Source organism: Clupea harengus, chromosome 7, assembly GCF_900700415.2.
Source record: "Clupea harengus chromosome 7, Ch_v2.0.2, whole genome shotgun sequence".
NCBI lineage: Eukaryota > Metazoa > Chordata > Actinopteri > Clupeiformes > Clupeidae > Clupea > Clupea harengus.
Genome location: NC_045158.1, coordinates 26299819 through 26319818, shown reverse-complemented (window position 1 = coordinate 26319818; position 20000 = coordinate 26299819). Strand labels below are relative to the sequence as shown.

At 45.0% G+C, this 20000-nt stretch overlaps 1 protein-coding gene across 1 annotated transcript in view; it reads right to left on the bottom strand.

Moving 5' to 3' along the window:
- The window catches only part of LOC116220970 (DNA polymerase epsilon catalytic subunit A-like), a 24723-nt gene extending 10290 nt beyond the window's left edge, over nucleotides 1-14433 (bottom strand). The window contains exons 1-33 of the mRNA XM_031569893.2: nucleotides 14293-14433; nucleotides 14130-14174; nucleotides 13940-14032; nucleotides 13540-13694; nucleotides 13146-13290; nucleotides 12981-13061; nucleotides 12702-12809; nucleotides 12351-12461; nucleotides 12150-12235; nucleotides 11934-12053; nucleotides 11573-11705; nucleotides 10754-10867; nucleotides 10090-10302; nucleotides 9841-9948; nucleotides 9435-9563; nucleotides 9105-9207; nucleotides 8070-8216; nucleotides 7363-7508; nucleotides 6903-7051; nucleotides 6457-6549; nucleotides 6041-6185; nucleotides 5773-5930; nucleotides 5213-5408; nucleotides 4763-4977; nucleotides 4528-4630; nucleotides 3979-4191; nucleotides 3655-3840; nucleotides 2895-3107; nucleotides 2474-2617; nucleotides 2167-2307; nucleotides 1619-1772; nucleotides 1261-1367; nucleotides 353-529 (exon numbers count right to left, since the gene is read on the bottom strand). Coding sequence (XP_031425753.1) covers nucleotides 353-529; nucleotides 1261-1367; nucleotides 1619-1772; nucleotides 2167-2307; nucleotides 2474-2617; nucleotides 2895-3107; nucleotides 3655-3840; nucleotides 3979-4191; nucleotides 4528-4630; nucleotides 4763-4977; nucleotides 5213-5408; nucleotides 5773-5930; nucleotides 6041-6185; nucleotides 6457-6549; nucleotides 6903-7051; nucleotides 7363-7508; nucleotides 8070-8216; nucleotides 9105-9207; nucleotides 9435-9563; nucleotides 9841-9948; nucleotides 10090-10302; nucleotides 10754-10867; nucleotides 11573-11705; nucleotides 11934-12053; nucleotides 12150-12235; nucleotides 12351-12461; nucleotides 12702-12809; nucleotides 12981-13061; nucleotides 13146-13290; nucleotides 13540-13694; nucleotides 13940-14032; nucleotides 14130-14174; nucleotides 14293-14433 — 4572 coding nt within the window. The remainder of the gene's footprint in view (nucleotides 1-352; nucleotides 530-1260; nucleotides 1368-1618; nucleotides 1773-2166; nucleotides 2308-2473; nucleotides 2618-2894; nucleotides 3108-3654; nucleotides 3841-3978; nucleotides 4192-4527; nucleotides 4631-4762; nucleotides 4978-5212; nucleotides 5409-5772; nucleotides 5931-6040; nucleotides 6186-6456; nucleotides 6550-6902; nucleotides 7052-7362; nucleotides 7509-8069; nucleotides 8217-9104; nucleotides 9208-9434; nucleotides 9564-9840; nucleotides 9949-10089; nucleotides 10303-10753; nucleotides 10868-11572; nucleotides 11706-11933; nucleotides 12054-12149; nucleotides 12236-12350; nucleotides 12462-12701; nucleotides 12810-12980; nucleotides 13062-13145; nucleotides 13291-13539; nucleotides 13695-13939; nucleotides 14033-14129; nucleotides 14175-14292) is intronic.
- Between the last annotated feature and the right edge of the window lie 5567 nt (nucleotides 14434-20000).

Genomic DNA, 20000 nt, shown 5'->3' with positions numbered 1-20000 from the left:
CACACACACACACACACACACACACACAAACACACACACACAAACAGACTTTACTGCCATTGCCAAATCAATACTTTTGAAAATCCCACTCACTATACATTCTTAAAGCAATACTGCCTAACGTCCAGTCCAGTCAGGTCCTTGAGGTAAACAGAAACCCTGATCAGAATGAAAGTAAGCACCTTGCTATAGATAAAAACTCTGATCAGAATGAAAGTAAGCACCTTGCTATTGATAAAAACCCTAATCGGAATGAAAGTAAGCACCTTGTAGTTGAGAAGTATGCGCTGATCAGAATGATAGTAAGCACCTTGCTATTGATAAAAACCCTAATCGGAATGAAAGTAAGCACCTTGTAGTTAAGGAGTATGCGCTGCACGGCTCTGTAGATGGCCTTCACGTCGCTCTCGGCCCGCACCTCGAACTGGTGCTTCTCCGGGGGCAGCAGCTCCTCGCTGGTCTTCTCCAGCAGGGCGGCGCGCTCCGTCCCGTACACGTTGCCCAGGTTGGGCATCTGGTTACTGCGCACCTGCAGCCGAGGGCCGAGGGGGGACACAGAGATGAGCGAGAGACAGACATCCCTTTAGCCGAGGGCCGAGGGGGGACACAGAGATGAGCGAGAGACAGACATCCCTTTAGCCGAGGGCCCAAAGGGGACACAGAGATGAGCGAGAGACAGACATCCCTTTAGCCGAGGGCCGAGGGGGGACACAGAGATGAGCGAGAGACAGACATCCCTTTAGCCGAGGGGGACACAGAGATGAGCAAGAGACAGACATCCCTTGACACAACGCATCTTCAGGGGTGTGTGTCTACAAAGGATGTCCACAAAAAGAGACAAAACTGTGTCTCCTGAGAACACTGCTACGAATTCAAAAAGCATAAAGTTAGTTCCAGCACGCAGACTACGTCCCCAAGTTCTACGTGGACGTTCTCTGCGTTGGAGGGAGCTGAGGAATGCGTTTTCTCTCGTGTATCCTTTGCATTGTTGAGACACGACTGACATCAAATAATTGAAGAAACCGCCAACCTTCTACCCTTAACGTAGGTTAAAGTTGCAACGGCTGAGATATAAAGAAACGAATCCAATCAAAAGAAGTTGAAATGAAAAATATACTTTACTGTAGAGGGTTAGATAATGTTCAGTAAACTCTGTGAAGACCAGCCCGTGTTTTCCCTTTACCTTTTGAGACACTTTTTGTGTGGCTAAATGTGTGGCCTTTGTGTCAGGGAGCGAGTAGAAAAGAGATGTTCTCTCACCGTGTCGAGCACAAACACGCTGGCCTTGCGCTGGGATGGAATAAAGAGGCCGAACAACCCCTTGTGTCCCTGACTGTGGTGGTACAGGTAGATGTGCCGGACACTGCCTACAAGAGCACACAACAGCAGGGGAGTTATTTCAGCAAACACAGCCATTACTCTACAGCTAACACTCCTTATGTCACTCACATAGGGGAAGAGACTTCAGAGCAATAATAAAGACAAATCAGTAAAGTTCAAGAAGTAAGTAAGAACTACTTCACTTGAACAGTATTTCAGATCTAACGTTCAAGAAAGTAGTTTCACAACACTTTCTAAAAAGACTTGCAGTATAATATGATTGGACAAAGTCCCTTACCAGGTTCCAGGTAGCTGAACTGAGCCAGCGACCTCATGTCCAGGTTCTCGAGGTCAAAGGTGTCGGCCTCTCGGCCGGCGAGGTCCCGCACGGCCTGCTTGTTGACCATGCACATACAGCCGAGCTGCACCAGCGCACGGAACAGCAGAGGAACCTGAACGAGGAGAACACACAGAACAGCAGAGGAACCTGAACGAGGAGAACACACGGAACAGCAGAGGAACCTGAACGAGGAGAACCGTCAGCACTCAGAACAAACCTGCAGTCCACTGCTACCACATTACAAGCATTGACTGGGTGCCATCACTGTCAAATGAGCTCAGTTGCTAACTCAGTACAAGTCTCTTTCATTACCTGCTTCACTATGATCACGTCCAGAGTCTGTCTATACGTTTACAAATGAAGAGTGTTTCTGGTGACCCAAACGGATATTAAATGTCTAGGGGTCACTAGGGGTCACTGGTTCATGACTAAAGCTTGTCTACTCCCTGAATAGACCAACCAGACGCCTCCCTCTCTATGCATCTGCACAACAGACAGCTCAGTACCTGGGTCTCATAAACGCCCTCGATGTCGGGAGCAGAGAGGTCTGCGTTGATCTCGTTGATGTGCTCCTGGTACATGTCTTCTGGAACCGTGTACTGGTAAAGGTAGCACACCACATTGGAGCGCGGGAGGATTCGGTTGACCTGCAAAAAAACCAAAACAAGATTTCAGAGACAGAACTTAATTTATTTTGGCATTGGATGCATTGCCTTTCATGGTGTACACAGTACTATTTCCATTCATGCATTCGGTATATAGTTATTTATTCCCGTCTTTGAGGAAGGCAGATGCATTTTAGGTACAACAAACCTTTTTGTATGTTGGTCCCTCGTCCTGCTTTGGGATCCTCTGGTTGACATAGAAGACCCTGGGGATGGTGAGCTTCATGCAGTGCAGGTCACTGCCGATCACTGCCCACAGCTTAAACAAGCCTGGGTGGCTGGTCTCTGCAACCTAAGAGGACAGGGGCAACAACACAGGGATAATTTAATACCTCAGAGAAGATGTTTTTAGATCATGTTCTTCACTGAGAAATACTTTTTCGCTCTTCCCTTTCATCCTCCATCCATCTGAACACTGGAGAACAGGCGCCTCATCAAGTATGACTTTAATACGAAGACGCTTTGAAAAGTCTCTGGTGGCTGTATGACAGGGTTTACACTCGAACACCCCAAAACAGCGTTCCCCCGCTGCCGCCCCCATGGGTCCTCTGATCACCGTGCCCTCTAACCTGTATGATCTGCCAGGGCATGTCCAGGATGCTACGCGCCGTCTTGCGGAGGAAGTTGCCCAGCGCTGTGGTCGGCCCGTCCCGGATCACACCGCCCCCTCCTGGCTGGGCATCGCCATCTACGAGCCGTCGCTTCTTACGGCGCTCCTTCCTCTGCCGCAGCTGCAGCTCCCACTTCTTCTTGTGGTAGCGCAGCCACACCAGCAGCTCCTCCTGCATCGCACACACACACACACACACACACACACGCCAAGATCAACCAACCACAGAGGGAAGACTTGACGCAACTGACAGATGGTTGTTGACCACCCCACAGCAAAACTACATGGGTGCCTGTTACGACCCTGGCGGGTCTAGGCCCCGCCCTGTGATATTTGCATGCCTGTTCTCTCTCTGTCTCTACAGCAGGTGATTGGGGAAAGGTGTGTCCTTGATTGACATGGCTACAAAAGCCCAAAAGGCAGTCGGGAGAGCTTTGGTCTTCCCGGCATTTGGTTATCGTTGGTCGTTGGATAGTGATTGGATTTTGGATTGCCGTCGTTGTTTGTTTTGAATTACCCTTGAACTAACTTCACATTACATTTTTGGTTTTATATTCACAACACTGACATTCACCACACTTTTTGCTATGATTATTATATGACTATAAACCTGTTCCATTTAATAAATAACGTATTATTATTATTATTATTATTATAAATTCTGCGTGGCCTCCCCTTTGTGCTTCATGCATTGAGCCGTGCACGTAACGGTGTCCCACCTTGGAGGGCGGCGGGCCCAGGATCTCCCTCCAGGACTGGGTGAGCTCCAGCTCCTGGGACTCGGCCTGGCTGTCCTCGCCCTGGGAGACGCGCTTGCGCTTGGTGCTGATGAGGATGGCCGGCTGCAGGGGCCGCGGAGGCTTCCCAAAGTCCTCCATGTCATTGGCCTCGCCGGGCTGGACCACCTGAGACCGCAGGGGGGAAAGGCGTTTTAGTGCTTCACAAACGAAACAGTGTGGGGGACAAAAAAACCTCAAGTGCATGCTCCAGAAAAAGATTCATGTTCGTGACACTACTGGGAAATACTCAATTGAGCAGCTCACGTTCGGTAGCTGTCTCTTCCCCTCGCTGGTGAAGAGCTCGCTGATCTTCTTCTGCTTGAAGATGTCGTTCTTCTCCAGCAGCTTCTTGTGCAGCCAGTCCGGGTGGCGCACCCTGGGCACCGGGTTCTTCACCTGCTGGAGGGCCGCGGGGATGGTGATGATCTTCTGGATGGCGCTGCCCAGGCGCTCGATGTAGTAGTTCCAGTCGAGGATCTGTGGGGGATTAGGGAAGGCGAGGGGAATGTGACACAGGCAGGGTTTGTTCTATGGGTTTCAATCAAGACATCCTTTCAAATGACTGAAGTGTATGGGCCCAAAAGCATGCTCCTTGAGGAAGGATGTATTCCTTGTCTGACTTCATTTAGTTTATTTATTTATTAGAATTTATATTTGAACCAATTGTGTACCCCGCTACAGGATAGTGCTTATAATATACAATGTTTCAAATGTACCTATGCTGGTGTATATCAACATCATCGCTTTTCGTATACTTCTTTAGACAGCCTAGAGCAGTGGTACCTTAAGAGGGAGAGATATGACATAACTCACCGATCTAATGTCCAGGTCGTGAAGACCTGGCATCTTCAGCCATTTGCGCAGGAAATGCTTTTTGACTCCAGGTTCTGCCTGGAAGATGGCCAACGGTATGGCTCTGCAGACAGGACAAAAAGAGTTGCAGAGCAGTTCTGGGTTACAATGGATTTTATTATACATAAAGACACTGCTCAGTGTCGCTGTAGTCTGTGTGTGTGTGTGTGTGTGTGTGTGTGTGTGTACCCCTTACCTCTCAGTGACCGGCGAGCCTTCCGGTTTGCGTGAGATCACGTAACGACAACTCAGCCCCTTGTCCTTCACCATCTGGTCGCCCAGGAACTCGGCCAGGCGCTTGGCGGTGCTGATGGAGGTGGACTTCTGCTCTCCGTAGTCCTCCAGCTTACGGGACATGGAGCGGCTCTCGGAGATCAGCTCAAACAGCTCTGTGTCGGGCATGTTGGCCGCCTACAGAGAGGGATCATGGATGAAGGAGAAACTAAGAGCATTAATCACTGAATACACCATATTAAAGTCTTCTTGTTATATATAGGTAGGGCATTCCCCTTAAAAAAAGTAGATTTAAATGATGAATTACCGAGAGAATAACAAATTGAGGGAGATGTACAGGCATTATGCAAGCATTTTACGCCCACGATTAAGACACCAACCCCAAGGTGCTAGCAGGATGTAGAAAACCCACCTTGCTGTAGAGAACGTCCAGCCAGTAGTCGGCCACTTTGGACACGGAGGCGTAGACCTCCTCCAGCGTGGTGCCCTTCAAGAAGGCCTCGAACACAGAGGACTGGAAGATCTTGATGAGCTGCAGCTCTCCCCTACGCTTCACCTCAAAGCCCTTCAGCTCAGCCAGAGAGCCGTCCTCATTGAACACTGCGTACCTGAGGAGGAGGTGCGAGGGAGGCAAAATAGCAGAGCTGTTAAAGGCACGTATCTGCGGCAAGCATCTCGGATTCTTTGAGGCAGTGGGGGGTTTAATACCCCGTTATCCTGGAATATAGGGTCAAGGAGTTATTTTACTGAAAGAACATGGAAGGACTGCCAAGTCTTTTTTCCAGGAAATGGTCATTACTTAGCCACTTTGTCACCTTAGTTTATCTGAAGAGAAATGTATTACTTCCCATACATTAACAGCAGCTCATCAAAATAAATCAGTTTGCTTCTACACAAAACACAGACATAGTGATCGCCAACATAAGTCCCCATCACAATAAACACTGAGTTCATATTGTTCTTTAAGCTTACCTCTTCTTCAGCTTCTTGCCCTCTTCTTTGGAGGCCGGCAGTATCATGGCCAAGTAAGGCCCGTCTACCTCAAAGAAGATGCTGTTCTCGGCACGCGTCTCATAGGTCAGATTGGCCGGGTCCACCAGCTCCTGGTACTGGTGGTTGGTGAAGCCCTCCTAGAAAACAAACCACCATTTAAAGCATGGTTAAGCCTTGCGGTGCTGACAACACTCATGTCTCTGCTCTTGGCTAACTAAAAACACCATATATGACAAAGCCATCTTACCTTAACCATGATGTTAAGCATAGCTCCGGGATAGGAGATGGTGACCTTGGGTTTCTTCTCATTGGTTGATTTGAGGACAAAGTTCTCAGGAAAGGAGTTAGGCAGAACACACCAGATCCCATCCGTATCCAACTCCAAAGGCCTCCTACAGGACCAGGAAGGGTCAGTGTCACATGGTCAGGATCATGGGATTACATGCATTACATTTCATTTAGTCATTTAGCAGACGCTTTTATCCAAAGCGACGTACAAAGGAAAGAACAATCAAGCTACGAGCAATAGAGACCTAGTGTAACAATAAATACTACTTTACATGCCAATTTTGCCATGACAACGCTGGGCCGAAAGAGCATGTTAAGAGCCCTGGCCATCCAACTCCTGAGGTGCCCTCCAGACATACTGGATCAGTGCCTTACCCGATCTGTTCGATGAGCTCTCTGGCCTGGGTGATGATGTTCGCTCCAGTGTAGCACACGATCCCCGCCATTTCCATGGAGTACCAGCGGGCTCTACAAAACAGAGGGAAGAAATGCTTCTATGGTTACAGACATGCATTATCACAGACGTCACTACTTTTAATCCTTCTTCTGTACTTTTTGTCACATCATCTGAACTGGGGGGAATCACCAGTGTTAACTGAGCGCTGATCTAATTGGGTTAAAAAAGTATGGCGGGTGGAAACAGTGGAAAGCATGGCAGTGGTATGCAAAACTGATGGAAACGGCCCTTTTTAAACGGCTTTTCGATTGAAACCACCTCATTTAACGACTGATCGGAGCGCAGCTCGTACCCTTTCCTCTTTTTAAATGGCCTTTGGATTAAAACCACCTCATTTAACGACTGATCGGCGCGCAGCTCGTACCCTTTCCTCATGACGTAGCCGTAGAAGGAGTTGAGGATGCATTTGTGGGCCAGCTGCAGGGACTCGTAGAGGATCTCCATGTTCTTGCAGCGCTTCACCTCAGCGGCGTCCCCGCGGTCCTGCGCCTGGGACAGCTTCTTCTTCCACACCTTCAAAGGCAAACAGAGGACAGTTTGAGATCAGCTAGCGATCTTCCACACCTTCAAAGGAGAGTTTGAGATAAACAGAAAATCAGCTAGCAATTTGCGTCTAAAACGTTCGCTTCGTTCTGGCCTTTCTGTAGAACAGACTGATGGCCCAGTCATGAATGGCAGTATTCGGTCAATTCTTAAGGGATGAAACTTTAGATAGAAAAAGACAAAGGGGGATAAATATCTGCCGGGGATGAGGAAGGTCCGACTGATGTCGTTGTGGACGGACAAAATGTTTTTTTAAATTTTTTTTAAAAAAAACAGGATACCTTGTGTAGGCCTTTGAACTCATAGCGGCGATCTCTGAAGGCTCGGACGGTGTCCACATAGAAAGAGTTCTCCCTCTGGCAGATGGTGGTGATCCTCGTCTCCAGCTTGGTGACGTGGACCTTCTTATACGCCTTCCTACAGTAATCTGAAGACAAAAAAAAGACAAGGACAATACAGTTAGGCCACAAGTTCATCGAAAACATTCAATTATAATCAACACACAGGTTTGAGTTATAAAATTACGTAAAATACTGTAATTCGGTTTATATACAGTGTGGTTATTAGTTGGGAAAATACAGTACAATCTAAAATAATCTTACTCTATCAACTCAACTAAACTATCTCACTGTATCACCTTTCACATGAGAGCATTGTAAGGAGTTAATACATGGTGTGAGGAGACATATGCCATTTCTGCCAACAGAACACCCCTGTATTAACACTAAATATCACTCTCACACTTTCAAAGTCTAGGAGGTGCCACCGATTCATCACACAAAAAAAGGAGAACAGTAAAAGAGTGTGAGAGAGAGAGAGAGAGTGGGAGAGAGAGAGGGAGAGAGAGAGAGGGAGAAAGTGGGAGAGAGAGAGAGAGAGAGTGGTAAAGAGAGAGAGAGAGAGAGAGAGGGAGAGAGAGGTAAAGAGAGAGAGTGGTAAAGAGAGAGAGAGGGGTAAAGAGAGAGAGAGGGCGAGGCAGGATCGTCACCTGCAAGACGTTTCTTCTCATGGCGGGCCTGCTCCTCTCGGTCCAGGCTGTGGAAGGCCCGCGGGGGGCCGTTGGGGAAGAAAGGAGGGAACTTCTCAGACTCCAGTTGCTGCTGGATGCGATGAAACTCACTGCGGCTCGCTGGCACTGCACAAGACACGCAAAAACACCTGATCTGAGTACAGCTGAAACTCACTGCGGCTCGCTGGCACTGCACAAGACACGCAAAAACACCTGATCTGAGTACAGCTGAAACGCCAAACCAGGACTGCATTCACATGTTTACTAACAATACCACCAACGATACCACACTCAATACAGGAACATTCGATTTGAGATTAGTCATTTTTGGGTGTGATAGCACGTTATCAGATCTTTCGAGAGCATGTTAACTGTTATGTTATTTCCCATTTTCACGCATGCTAGTGGATATGGAAAATAAGCCCAGCTAATGTCCAAACATTTTTAGACCCAAGCCAAACCAGTCCTCATGCAGGAGTGCATGGAGCTTCAGCTCTCCACACCTTAGCAGATGGTGTGAAAAGAGTAACATGTCACATGAGCTGTCTGATAGCATCTGATCAGGCCCACATGTGTGCATAGCAGGACATCGGAATTTTATGTCTTGTCCTTTTCAATCGGTGGGTTGCTAGGCAACTTGAGATGGACCAATATATTGTATTTTCAGAGAGCTATCCGATAGCTGGCTAATTCACGTAGACCTCCCGTTTCCCAATTAAAAGATAACTTAATTGCATGTAAATACAATGTACGTAGTCATCAAAATCTGATCTGTTGCATTTATTGGATTATATCATACATGTAAAGATAGTCAATGATTCAATGAAAACCATGACAATGTATGTGCCCCGAGCGTCTAAAGAGCATTGCAGCATGTCCACCACTACTCACTCCAGGCATTAACCGGATAACCTAAATTATTGAAGCCTTCAGGAGGAGATCTCAATAATTCAAAGCTCATTTTCCAAAGATAATTAATATCAGACAGACGCTGCCTGGGTATAAATCACGTACTGATCTCTCCTCTCCACTGCCAGGCCATCTTCCGCTGGCAGTTGGCGCCCGGTTTGTTAAAGTCGCAGGCGGCACAGGTGGCCTCGTCCACCATGGCAGACGGCTGGCAGAGAGGAGGGAGAAGAACAAGAAACAAGAACACACTTATAATAATAATAATAATAATAATTCATTTTATTTGTAACGCACTCTTCATTCAGAAGAATCTCAGAGTGCCAACATAGGTTATGGGGTTCACTTCCGTGAACATCACATGAAAAAAAGTTTTTGATTTTAAAACCTTTCAGTGTATAACCTTTTGTATGTGAAGTGAATGGCAGTGGTAGTTACCTGGAGGCGATTGGTCAGGATGATGTTGGGGTACATGGCCCCTACATCAAGATGGTAGATGAGAGGACATTCAATCCTGTTGGGCACCTCTTTCAAAGAGACCAGCTTCTTTTTGATCTCCTCACACACCTACAGAAGAGGCCAGGACATTATTATCTTTGTTGTCGGTTCAATTAATACACCAGCGATGTACAAAGAACAATTCCTACTGTTTTGCTTTTAAGACCATATCATATGGTCATCATAGCCATAACCATCATAACCACTACATCATAACAGTGATGATCAAGACATCACAGAAGCCAGCGGTTGGGTAAAGATAATAGTCAGTGTGTACACAGATCAGTGAACTGCTGTTCTAGTTGACTATGAGGTGTTGAAGGTAGCACTGAAGCTCAAAGTTGACCTCATTGAAATTGGTGACTTGCTCCAGTGGTATATTCTCCTCTTCCTCAATAGCGTGACGAAGGGTTCTCTCAACCCTCTGAAGGAGGAAGTCAAAAGCAGCAGGGTTCTGTCCATATGAACAAAACAAACAAACACACAGAACCAAATTAGACTGAATAAGGAGGGATTATTCACTTTTAAAAGGCACTGCAAAATAAATGACTTCGGTTAAATCGATTTTTTTCTTCTAAATACTACTTTGCCGTACCATTTTAAAGCGGCAGGGGATGTCACTACGAAAGACCCCAGACTCCAAGGCCTCCACATGACCTCCCACATAGGTCTCAGTGTCCATGACATGACCGTCATTGGTCATCTTGTTGAACTCCTGCTCCTGCTTGTTGGGGAAGATGATGTTGGCATGGAAGGCCTGGACCATCAGCAGAGCCTCACACAGCGTTCCAGAGCCTTTACGCAAAACCTGCCATGCACACACACACACACACACACACACACACACCAAAAGAAAGACAAGACAGTCAATGGTTGTCTGAATTATACTCTCTTGTTTCGCAATACAAACAAAACTCTGGCACACTCACTTAACTATGATAATGGACACAATAATCATATTATTTAAAAAAAAAAAAAAAACTCAGATGTTGTCTGTGGTGCTTAACTGGATTAAGCTTCTCTCTCTCTCTCTCTCTCTGTCTCTCTGTCTCTCTGTCTCTCTGTCTCTCTGTGTGTGTGTGTGAGTGAGTGAGTGAGTGAGTGAGTGAGTGAGTGAGTGAGTGAGTGTGTGTGTGTGTGTGTGTGTGTGTGTGTGTGTGTGTGTGTGTGTGTGTGTGAGAGAGAGAGAGAGAGTGTGTGTGTGAGAGAGAGACAAAACATAAGTGGTTTCCATTAAGTGAGTGGTGCGGCATGATTACCTCATCGGGCTCCATAGGAATGATGGTGCACAGGGCGAAGATGAACGGGTGGACGTACTTCATGTACAGGTAATATGTGGCCACGGCGTCTGACACCGAGTATGTTGCCAGTGTCTGTGGGAAGAAGGATTTTCTTTCTTTTAAATTCATCTGGATTTCAGTCTTTGTAGGGTTTTAACATCAATCAATCGAATAAATATCACAGCTGTGTCCACTGCATTAGGTTTATTAATCTTCTACGGTGAAGTGCACATCAGAGATACACTCATAGCTTGACCTTTCAGAACACTCATCATTCATAACATCATTATGGTGCCAACGACTGACTTTGGTTTTGATTAATGTATAGGTTTTCAAATATATATATGTATAGAAAGTGACTGAAGGGTGAAGGAATTATTATAAGAAGCAAGACTACTATATGGCTACTGTGTGATTCTCTGCCCGCCGGCACTCAAGAGTTGCTATAGTGCTCAGAGTTGCTATAGTGCTCAGAGTTGCTATAATGCTCAGAGTTGCTATGGTGCTCAGAGTTGCTATAGTGCTCAGAGTTGCTATGGTGCTCAGAGTTGCTATGGTGCTCAGAGTTGCTATAGTGCTCAGAGTTGCTATGGTGCTCAGAGTTGCTATAATGCTCAGAGTTGCTATGGTGCTCAGAGTTGCTATAATGCTCAGAGTTGCTATGGTGCTCAGAGTTGCTATAATGCTCAGAGTTGCTATGGTGCTCAGAGTTGCTATGGTGCTCAGAGTTGCTATGGTGGTCAGACTTGCTATGGTGCTCAGGGTTGCTATGGTGCACAGAGTTGTTATGGTGCGCACCTGTGGCTGCTCGGTGGCCATGCGGCACATCTCCTCTGGGTCCAGCTCCACTGGGTCATAGCTCAGCTTGGCCTTCGCTGCCGCCTTCAGGTTGTGGCTCCCCACGGGCAGGTAGCTGTCTCTCTTGACCCACCTTGAAGTGAAGTGTGCACAGGGAATGTTTAGACTTTGGGTGAAGCTGATGTTCAAGATTGAATGGCTTTGGATATGTAAAAAAATAAACTTTTACTGAAAAGCCTTTTTTTTTTTTAAAGAGTCTTGTGTTTAGTCCCAAACATGAACCCAGCAATAGAAAACTGCAGAGTTCCTACTACAGTATTCCCAAAGAGGACAAATGTGGTTCCTATGTGAGCGCGCTCACCTGAGGCAGTCCATGTGTATGGCCTGGCTGGACTTGTATTCCCCCTGGTTGTCCTTCTGAAAGCCAATCTCCCTGTACATGTTCAGGCCATGGTGGGCTGCACGGGTCTCCACAAAGGGCCTGGAGGATTCAGAGACAAAACCTGCGGTGAGGAGCAGAAACCCCCCAAGAACAGACAGCAAAAACAATGTGGAGACACAGGCACGTCCGACTCACCAGTCGAAGAAGTCCCCGTTGTACGTGACAAAGATGTTGGGCTGAGTCTCATGGATGTGTTCAAACCACCGCTGAATGAGCGCGGCCTGGACAAAAAGGAGAACAGCCATCAGACCAAACCAGCAATCTTGACGACAGCTTTTGTGTACGTCTTTGAGGTAAAAGCTGACCAAGTCCCATAGGTAAACTCCCCATACTTACTTCATCTGGCTCATTGAACACTGTAAATGGTCCCTCGTACTCTGGTTTAGGGGTGAACTCAAAATCCGCAATGTCCTCAGAGACGATTTCTTTGTTTGTAATGAGAAAGCCCTGACAAAACAGAGGATAAGGTGGAGGATAAGACAATAGAGAACAGTAAATAGATGCCATTGGCAGATATATGAAATAAAACGTTTCGTTCCATTTTCAAGATGGCATGCAAGTAACTTGTTATATTTTTCTATTAATGGTAAGAGTACTGTTCCATTGCAACCATGCAATCTAACCATCAAATGCAAATCAAAAAGTCAGCATCACAGAACTTTCAACAGAACCGTGCAGCGTGCTAACCTGTCCATCAATCATGTATGACATCATCATGATTTGGTCTGTCTCCGCATCAGGGAACTTGAGAGGAAGTTTGGTCGTCTCTATATCAAAAGCCAGCACAACTGGATCCTGCAGAACATGACAGTGTGAACACACAGCTGTGCAAAACTTGGTGGGGTAACTGGGTGGAAGGTGAGAAGTGGAAACTCAACTACAAGTTAGTTTTGTGTGTGTGTGGTCTGCCAAATCGTAACAAATTATGACAGCAGGGGTGAAAAGTTGGTAATCACAGCGACTCACCGGTCGCTCTACAAGGTCGTCCCTTCGCACGATCTCAGGAGGGTAGGCACTGCCACGGAATCGGACATTGTACCAGTGAGCCTGGAAAAGAACATGCATGCCAATTAGAGGGGACCGGCATGCAATGATTACAACCGTGTTTGCAGTAAATACTACAGCCTTTACCACATGGATTTGCAGGTCGATGGACAAGCGGACATGGTAGGGGACATCATATTCCCTCATGTCCACTAGATTATCCATCTGATCTGCCATCTTCTTGGACGGTCCATCCTCCTCCCCGGTCATAATGTTTCCTCCAACCAATGCACTGAGCATCAAAAGAAACACACCAGTAATTACTTTTCCTGATGCATAACTGCCACAGTAAGGACTATTAAGAGAAGACCCTTCCAACTCGATCTCAACAAAAGCCTAGAAAGAAGTTTTTTATGATTTTTATTTAGTTTTTATGATTATTGGGCCTTCCAATAGTTTAGGTCTTTGAATTAGACATAAATAGTAAGTAAATAAATAGTAGTATAAAAGTAAATAAATAAATAAAAGTATTGGTACATACCTGGACAGCATGCTTGTATACGTCTCATTGGACTTCTCTTTTTCTCGGTTCTTGCGAATAGCTGGGGAGAGCTCACGTTTGACCTTCATAAGATCATCTACCGTGTTGAATGACAGCTTGATATAATTTCTCTTCAGTCCCACCAGATGGTTTGGCTGCAAAGTGGAAGTGATAGGGAAACAACGGGTATTAGGGATGGTCAAACCATTTAAATATTTTTCACTCTGAAAAAAAAAAACATTGAACATTTTGCTCTGTACATACAATAAATATCCCGTATAACAATTTAGTATTTTCAAAATCAGTATTTTCATCACAGTTTGAATGTGGCGCACTGCTAACTTGAATAACACGCACAAATAGAGAGATCACTCATAGCTGTCGAGGAGTGCTCTCTTACCAGGTCCAAGTCTTCCTTGGAGCAGACTTCCAGCTTTGCCACTTTCCCCTGAAACTTCTTTGAAAGGAATGAGATGACCTCCCTCTCACAATTCTGAAAAAAAATAAAATAATAAAAAAAGTCATCATACCAGTTCAGGTTGATGCACTAACTAAAGTAAAGTATTTTGTTGATTTCCAAACAGACGTACCTTTCTGGTAGCGACATAGAAGTATGGCTTAAATGGGAGGGCGACCTGTAAGGAGGCATTATGTTTGTTTACACAATGCTTATACCAGAAGAATTTAAAAACAGAGAGAATTTCTGTATGATCTTTTTCAGCACACTCATTGAAAGTAGCGCTCTCTACTCACCTTAAACCTGCTTCCATCCTCGCATCTACCTGAACGGGGATGGAACGGGACGAGGCTCTCACTTGTCTTTATTCTTCGTGGTGATGAGGGGACCACAGTGATGCCCTGCTCAAGTGGCCCTTCAACCAGAAAGTAAGCCATACGTGTAGAAGTAGGTCTAGATGTGGATTAGAAACCAGAAAGTAAGCCATACGTGTAGAAGCAGGTCTAGGTCTAGATTAGAAACTGAGGCTGTGACATGGTGGGCAGTAGTTGCATAACAGATTTACATGGTCTTAAGTGGCTGATATGGTGGTCTTGCCCCTTCGAGTAATAGTTGTGTTATTGCATTTCCCTATACATCCTTATAAAGTCAGAGAGGAGTCAGGAGTTTAAGAGACACCCAACATTTAAATTTTGATATTAACTACTATACTAACTTAAATGAACTACCAAACTCCGTAATTTAACAAAGATAATCGGTTCAAACGGCAAGTCACTGCTGTCCCAGCAATGTTACTTTGCGTTTTGAATAACCTCGTGTTATGAGATGTACCATTTTCTATTTTGAAATACGATTTCTCTTGATTGTTGATTCCAAATGTGCCCTAACCTTGTAATCTTCATTGATGTCATGGCGACGTTTACTGTGTCTGACCGCAAACCTAAACCAAAATAATTGTATTTTTGGGTCAATAGTTTATCTTTCTGGGTGTTGCCTGTATGATTTAGTCAATGTGGGGTTACAGAGCTAAGAGAGCAAGGAGATGTTTCTGGATCCTAAACCTCAATCTGCCCTGCTGTTGGTCCTCCCAGGTGACCCTCATGCTAACCTCAATCTGCCCTGCTGTTGGTCCTTCCAGGTGACCCTCATGCTCCTGGACCAGAACAACCGCGAGCACATCACGACGCCTTCCGACCCGACATCTCATCCTCGTCTTTCCAGCGGCCCGTCAGCGACATGAACATCGCCAGCGGCTGCCCGCTCTTCTGTCCGCTCCCCAAGCTCGACTCCAAGAACTCCTACATCCGCGACGACACCATCTTCATCAAGGCCATAGTGGACCTGACTGGTCTGTAGGTGTACCCCAACATCCCACCCCACCCACCCCGCCAACCACTACCACTACCACCACCACCACCACCACCACCCTCTTCTTTCCTTTTCTATCCCTGTGCCTCAATTCCAGAACCCTTGCCTGAGCTCTCAGCCATTCCACACGCAGTCCGAGTTCCGGTCTGATCTTTCGAAGCGTTGCACCCGGAGCTTGCCGTTGCCTAGCGGATCGTCGCAAACGGCACAGAGTTGTGCTGAATTTGGACACGGCTAACCCGCGTTCCGACGCTGCAGACGAAGCGAGGCCCACAAACCGTGCAGTTTTCCTCGGGTCGGGGTCGAATTGGGTCACTGCAGAGGCCTGCGGCCATAAAGGACCCTTTCCTCTGCGCGCTGGTAGAGGTGGCTAGCTGTCAGCTGTGATTGTAATGTACAGAACTTCCTTTATCGCCCGTGCCGCGTTTGGTAGGCACATTGCCTTTACGGAGATCGAAGACTTTCCTTCAGCAGACTGCAGTTTCTTGTTTTTCTATCTTTTTTTTTTTTCCTGCTTCCTCTTTTTCATGTCTTCAAGATCTGGGCTTCTGTAGCTGTCAGCGTGCTTCATGCTTCGCTTATTTTAGTCCTTAACCTGAGTGCATTTCTGCATAGACAGACGTGGAGTTCCAATAACAATAAGCAGTTGCCATGATTGGCCTTTGCATCTCTAATCCGCTACGTGAATCTTAACTGCTAGTCTGTGGCAAACCGTATGCATTGAAGTCTTCTGACATTCCTCCTTAGCTTTGTGTGCCTATGATCTGGACTCCTGTGTTATAGGTATATGGCATAATTACATGTAGTGGTGGACATTGCTTGATTTCCATAAGGTCCCAGCACAGACATTTAGGAATTAAAAAAAAAAAAAAAAGAAAAGAAAAAAATCAACCGTTAGGGAGAACGTGATGTGTACACGCGTGTCTGCGTGCTTGTGAGCACTTATTAGGCTTCTGTTTTTCAGTACCAGTTGTTTTCGGGTGCCCTTTTTGCTTGGTTTGCATATTGGATCTGTGGAGAGATACATTCTAGTTAGCAGCAGATCAGGGTTGCTCATTGACCAGAAAAGGGAGTTGATTGTCTCTTCGTTCCACGACACGACTCGACAAAAGACATCAGCCTCAAGAGAAAAGAGTTCACAACATCAGCTGTCGACTTAACTTCTCAATCTTAATCCATAATCCCATCCCCGCCAGTCAGACAAAAACATCGACAAGAAAGTCAGGTTTTGACAGAAGGTCTCTATATAACTCGATGGAAATGGTTCTGTATCAGTTTAAAGTTGTGAAAGACGTTGGTATTTAGCGTGATTGTTTTCTGCCGCCGTTTAAGGGCCAGTGATTAGTTGTGTGTGATGTTCTCCTGTTTTGGGTGTGCTGCTGCTGTCGTGCTGCTTGGGTCTTCTCATAGACGCCACTCTGACAAAAACTAAAAAAGAAAGACAGAAAAAAAGAAAAGTTTGATCTATTTTTGGACAAATAGACTCCTGCATTTTAGTCGCCAGTGTGTGTTGGTTATATTATAATCGATGAATGTTTTCCTGCGAACGTTAAAGAGATATCTCTTCAGATGTACTGTCCTGTGAAACCGTGAAGAAACACTGCTCTTGGTTTTTTTTTTGCAGTGTAAAAGAAAAAGAAAAATGTTTTTTTCCCCTCTTGAGAAGCATGAAGACAAATCTTTGGAATCACAATAGATTTAGAGGTGTGGATATTGTGTGACCGTGTACAAGGCAGTGCATAGCCAGTGTAATCTCCTAGATTTTTGGAATAACCTTCATATCGACCAACAAGCCATTCCTCTAAAGGGCTTAATCGTCTTCCACAATGGGACATTTAGTTTCACTTGTTTGTTTTCTGGAAGTTCCGCTTATCTTGGCATTCCATACTGGCATTCTGGCATTCCATACAGAGATTAACTTTTGCTGATGCACATTGACCCAGCCTATTTTCAAACCAATCTCGATGGATATTGAAATCTCTCTGTGCATGAGAAGTTTCAGTAGAAATTGCATATTGTAAATAATGGGTTTACTTTAGTAGACCAGACATTTTATTTAGTATTCCTTTTCATTTTTTATTACTGATTGCAGTATGGCAATGGCAACAGTTGTTATGGTGTGTGCGCGTGCGTGCGTGTGTGCGTGCGTGCGAGTGTGTTTATATTGCTCATTTAAGTATAAATAGATATATAATGCAGTGCACACAGTTTTGGTGTGAGCTGTCAGTATAACATAAATATATTATATATCTATAATGTAATTATAGATTCTATGACTAAATAATGCATACATATTTCAAGTTGGGATGGTTTCAAAATATGTTTGGGCTTCAGTGAACATTTTTCCAGCGCATTCCACGCAAAGTCTTTATACAAACACACGTCTGTGACCTCCTTCTCTCCTCTCATTCTCAAGAGTTCACCGAGCGCATTCTGGTTGAGTTTTCAAAAAAAAAAAAAAATGGCTGCCGTTAAACCCGCTTTATTACTTTGCCCTAACGAGATTCCGAAAGTAGTCTTTTGTAAATACAGTAGGCCACCAAGTTTGACGTGAACCTTTGGTGTTGCTAGCAAAACTAGGCTAGATGCTCTGGGGTTTTTACAGGGCAGCCATTTTGCATGTAGACACTACTCGTTTGCTTCTTATAAGTAGCTGCTGAACTAAACACAAAGCTTGATTTGTTATACACTTAAGCTTGTGGCCCATAGTATGCCACCTAGGAATACACGGTATGATATGCCATTTGAGATATTTATACTAACATAAAGTGATTCCTCTTGTCCTGTGTGGCATCTGTCTTTCTGGTGTGTTTTCAAAGAGATTTGATAAGGGTTATATGCAGAGCTTTAGACGGTGAGACCGAATGTTTTGCCGACTGATCATTCCTGTGTTTCACTTCATTCTAAATACACTTTCTCTCAAAGTACAGTTTTTTTTTTTTGAAATATTGCTCATCAGCTGTTATTCAGCCTACATTGAAATATGCATTTGCATGCTTCAGTATTCTCAGTATTCTTTTAACATTCTTCAGTTCTGGCAACTACAATACCTTACATATGCTTGCATTTCTTCACTTAATGACTTATTAAAGATTCTTTCAAAACTAGGCTATTTTGAGATTTGTGTACACTTTACATGTTCAGACATTTATCCGACGGCGGTCGTGGTCAAAGTACTTGGTCAGCATCAACCCATTTGTAACTTGGGCATCATTACTTCTGCAGTTTGTCACCTTCAGTTTTGCCATATTATTGTTGGGAGGGAAGCCAGTAACATTTGATAGCCTTTTAAAGACATGTACCTGAGCTCCTAAATGTGTCATTGTTATTGTAAGAACTTGTCATCTACTGAATTAATATTATTATATTATTATATTATTATTATGAATTATTATTATTTTTCTTGGTTTTTAAAGAACCAAGCGAATTCCTCTACATTCTTCAGTTCAATTTGGTTTTGAAATGTTCATTATTCTGATTGTTACTATCCATTGTTGTGAAATGTACAATGATGAGTGGCAAGTGGATGCAAAACAATTAAAGAAGTGATGTTCAAGGTAAATCTCTGTCTTTGTATCCCTTTCCTTTGGCAGCGGTGCACAGATAGAATGACTGCATTTGCGGTGAAGAACATTCGACCGCATTAAAAAATGACCACCACAAGGGGGCGCTCTTGTTCTTTTTCTCTTAAAAGAGGGGTGTGGAAATGATCATTGCATTCTCAATGTTGTAGATGAAATAATGGCAGAATCCGTTGCCTATAAACCCTGCCCATAAGCTGTCTCTCAGCTATTGGTAAATTGTATAGCGTTACACACACACACACGCACACACACACACGCATGCACACACACACACACACACACACGCACAGCGGTACCTTCCTTCATTAGTCCTCAGTTTTAGATATGCTCAGATTTATCATATGTTCATTCTATTAAGTCACCATACTGGGCACAAATGGATACACACACACACACACACACACATACACACACACAAACACACAAATGGACACTACAGACACAAACTCCCACATAAACACATAAACACACCATACACACACACACACACACACACACTCAAATGGACACTACAGACACAAACTCCCACGAGACAACCTGTTCCTCCCTCCTTGTGTCTTCTTCCTCTCTTCTGAGAGTGTCTGCTCTTCCTCATACGCCCACTCAGTGCTGCGTCCTCGCTGGGCTTGATCCTCAGGAAACAAAGGGTGGCCCTGAAAGGTTCCTGTTCATCATTCTGGCCTAATGGCTATTGCAGAAGCCGCCGAGAGAGAGAGAGAAAGAGAGAGAGGTCTTGCTACTTGAGAAATCTGTGTCTCCTCTCTCTTCTCGTTGGGCTGAGTGTATGTGTGTGCGTGTTAGTACGTGCGTGCGCGTGTGTGTGTGTGCATTCTTGTTTATGATCTCTTGAAGTAGTCCTTAAGGCCCAAGATTTCCCATTTTTCTAGATTATTTACAGCCATGAGTCAGCTTTGCCTTGGGACATCAGCAGCTTCCACAGAAGCCTGTCTGTCCTTCTCCCTTGATTCACAGTCTCTGAAGACATCCGCTCCGGAAATACTATCCAAATAATATTTCTCCCGAATGGACAGTGTGGGAAAGGTTTGATTTTG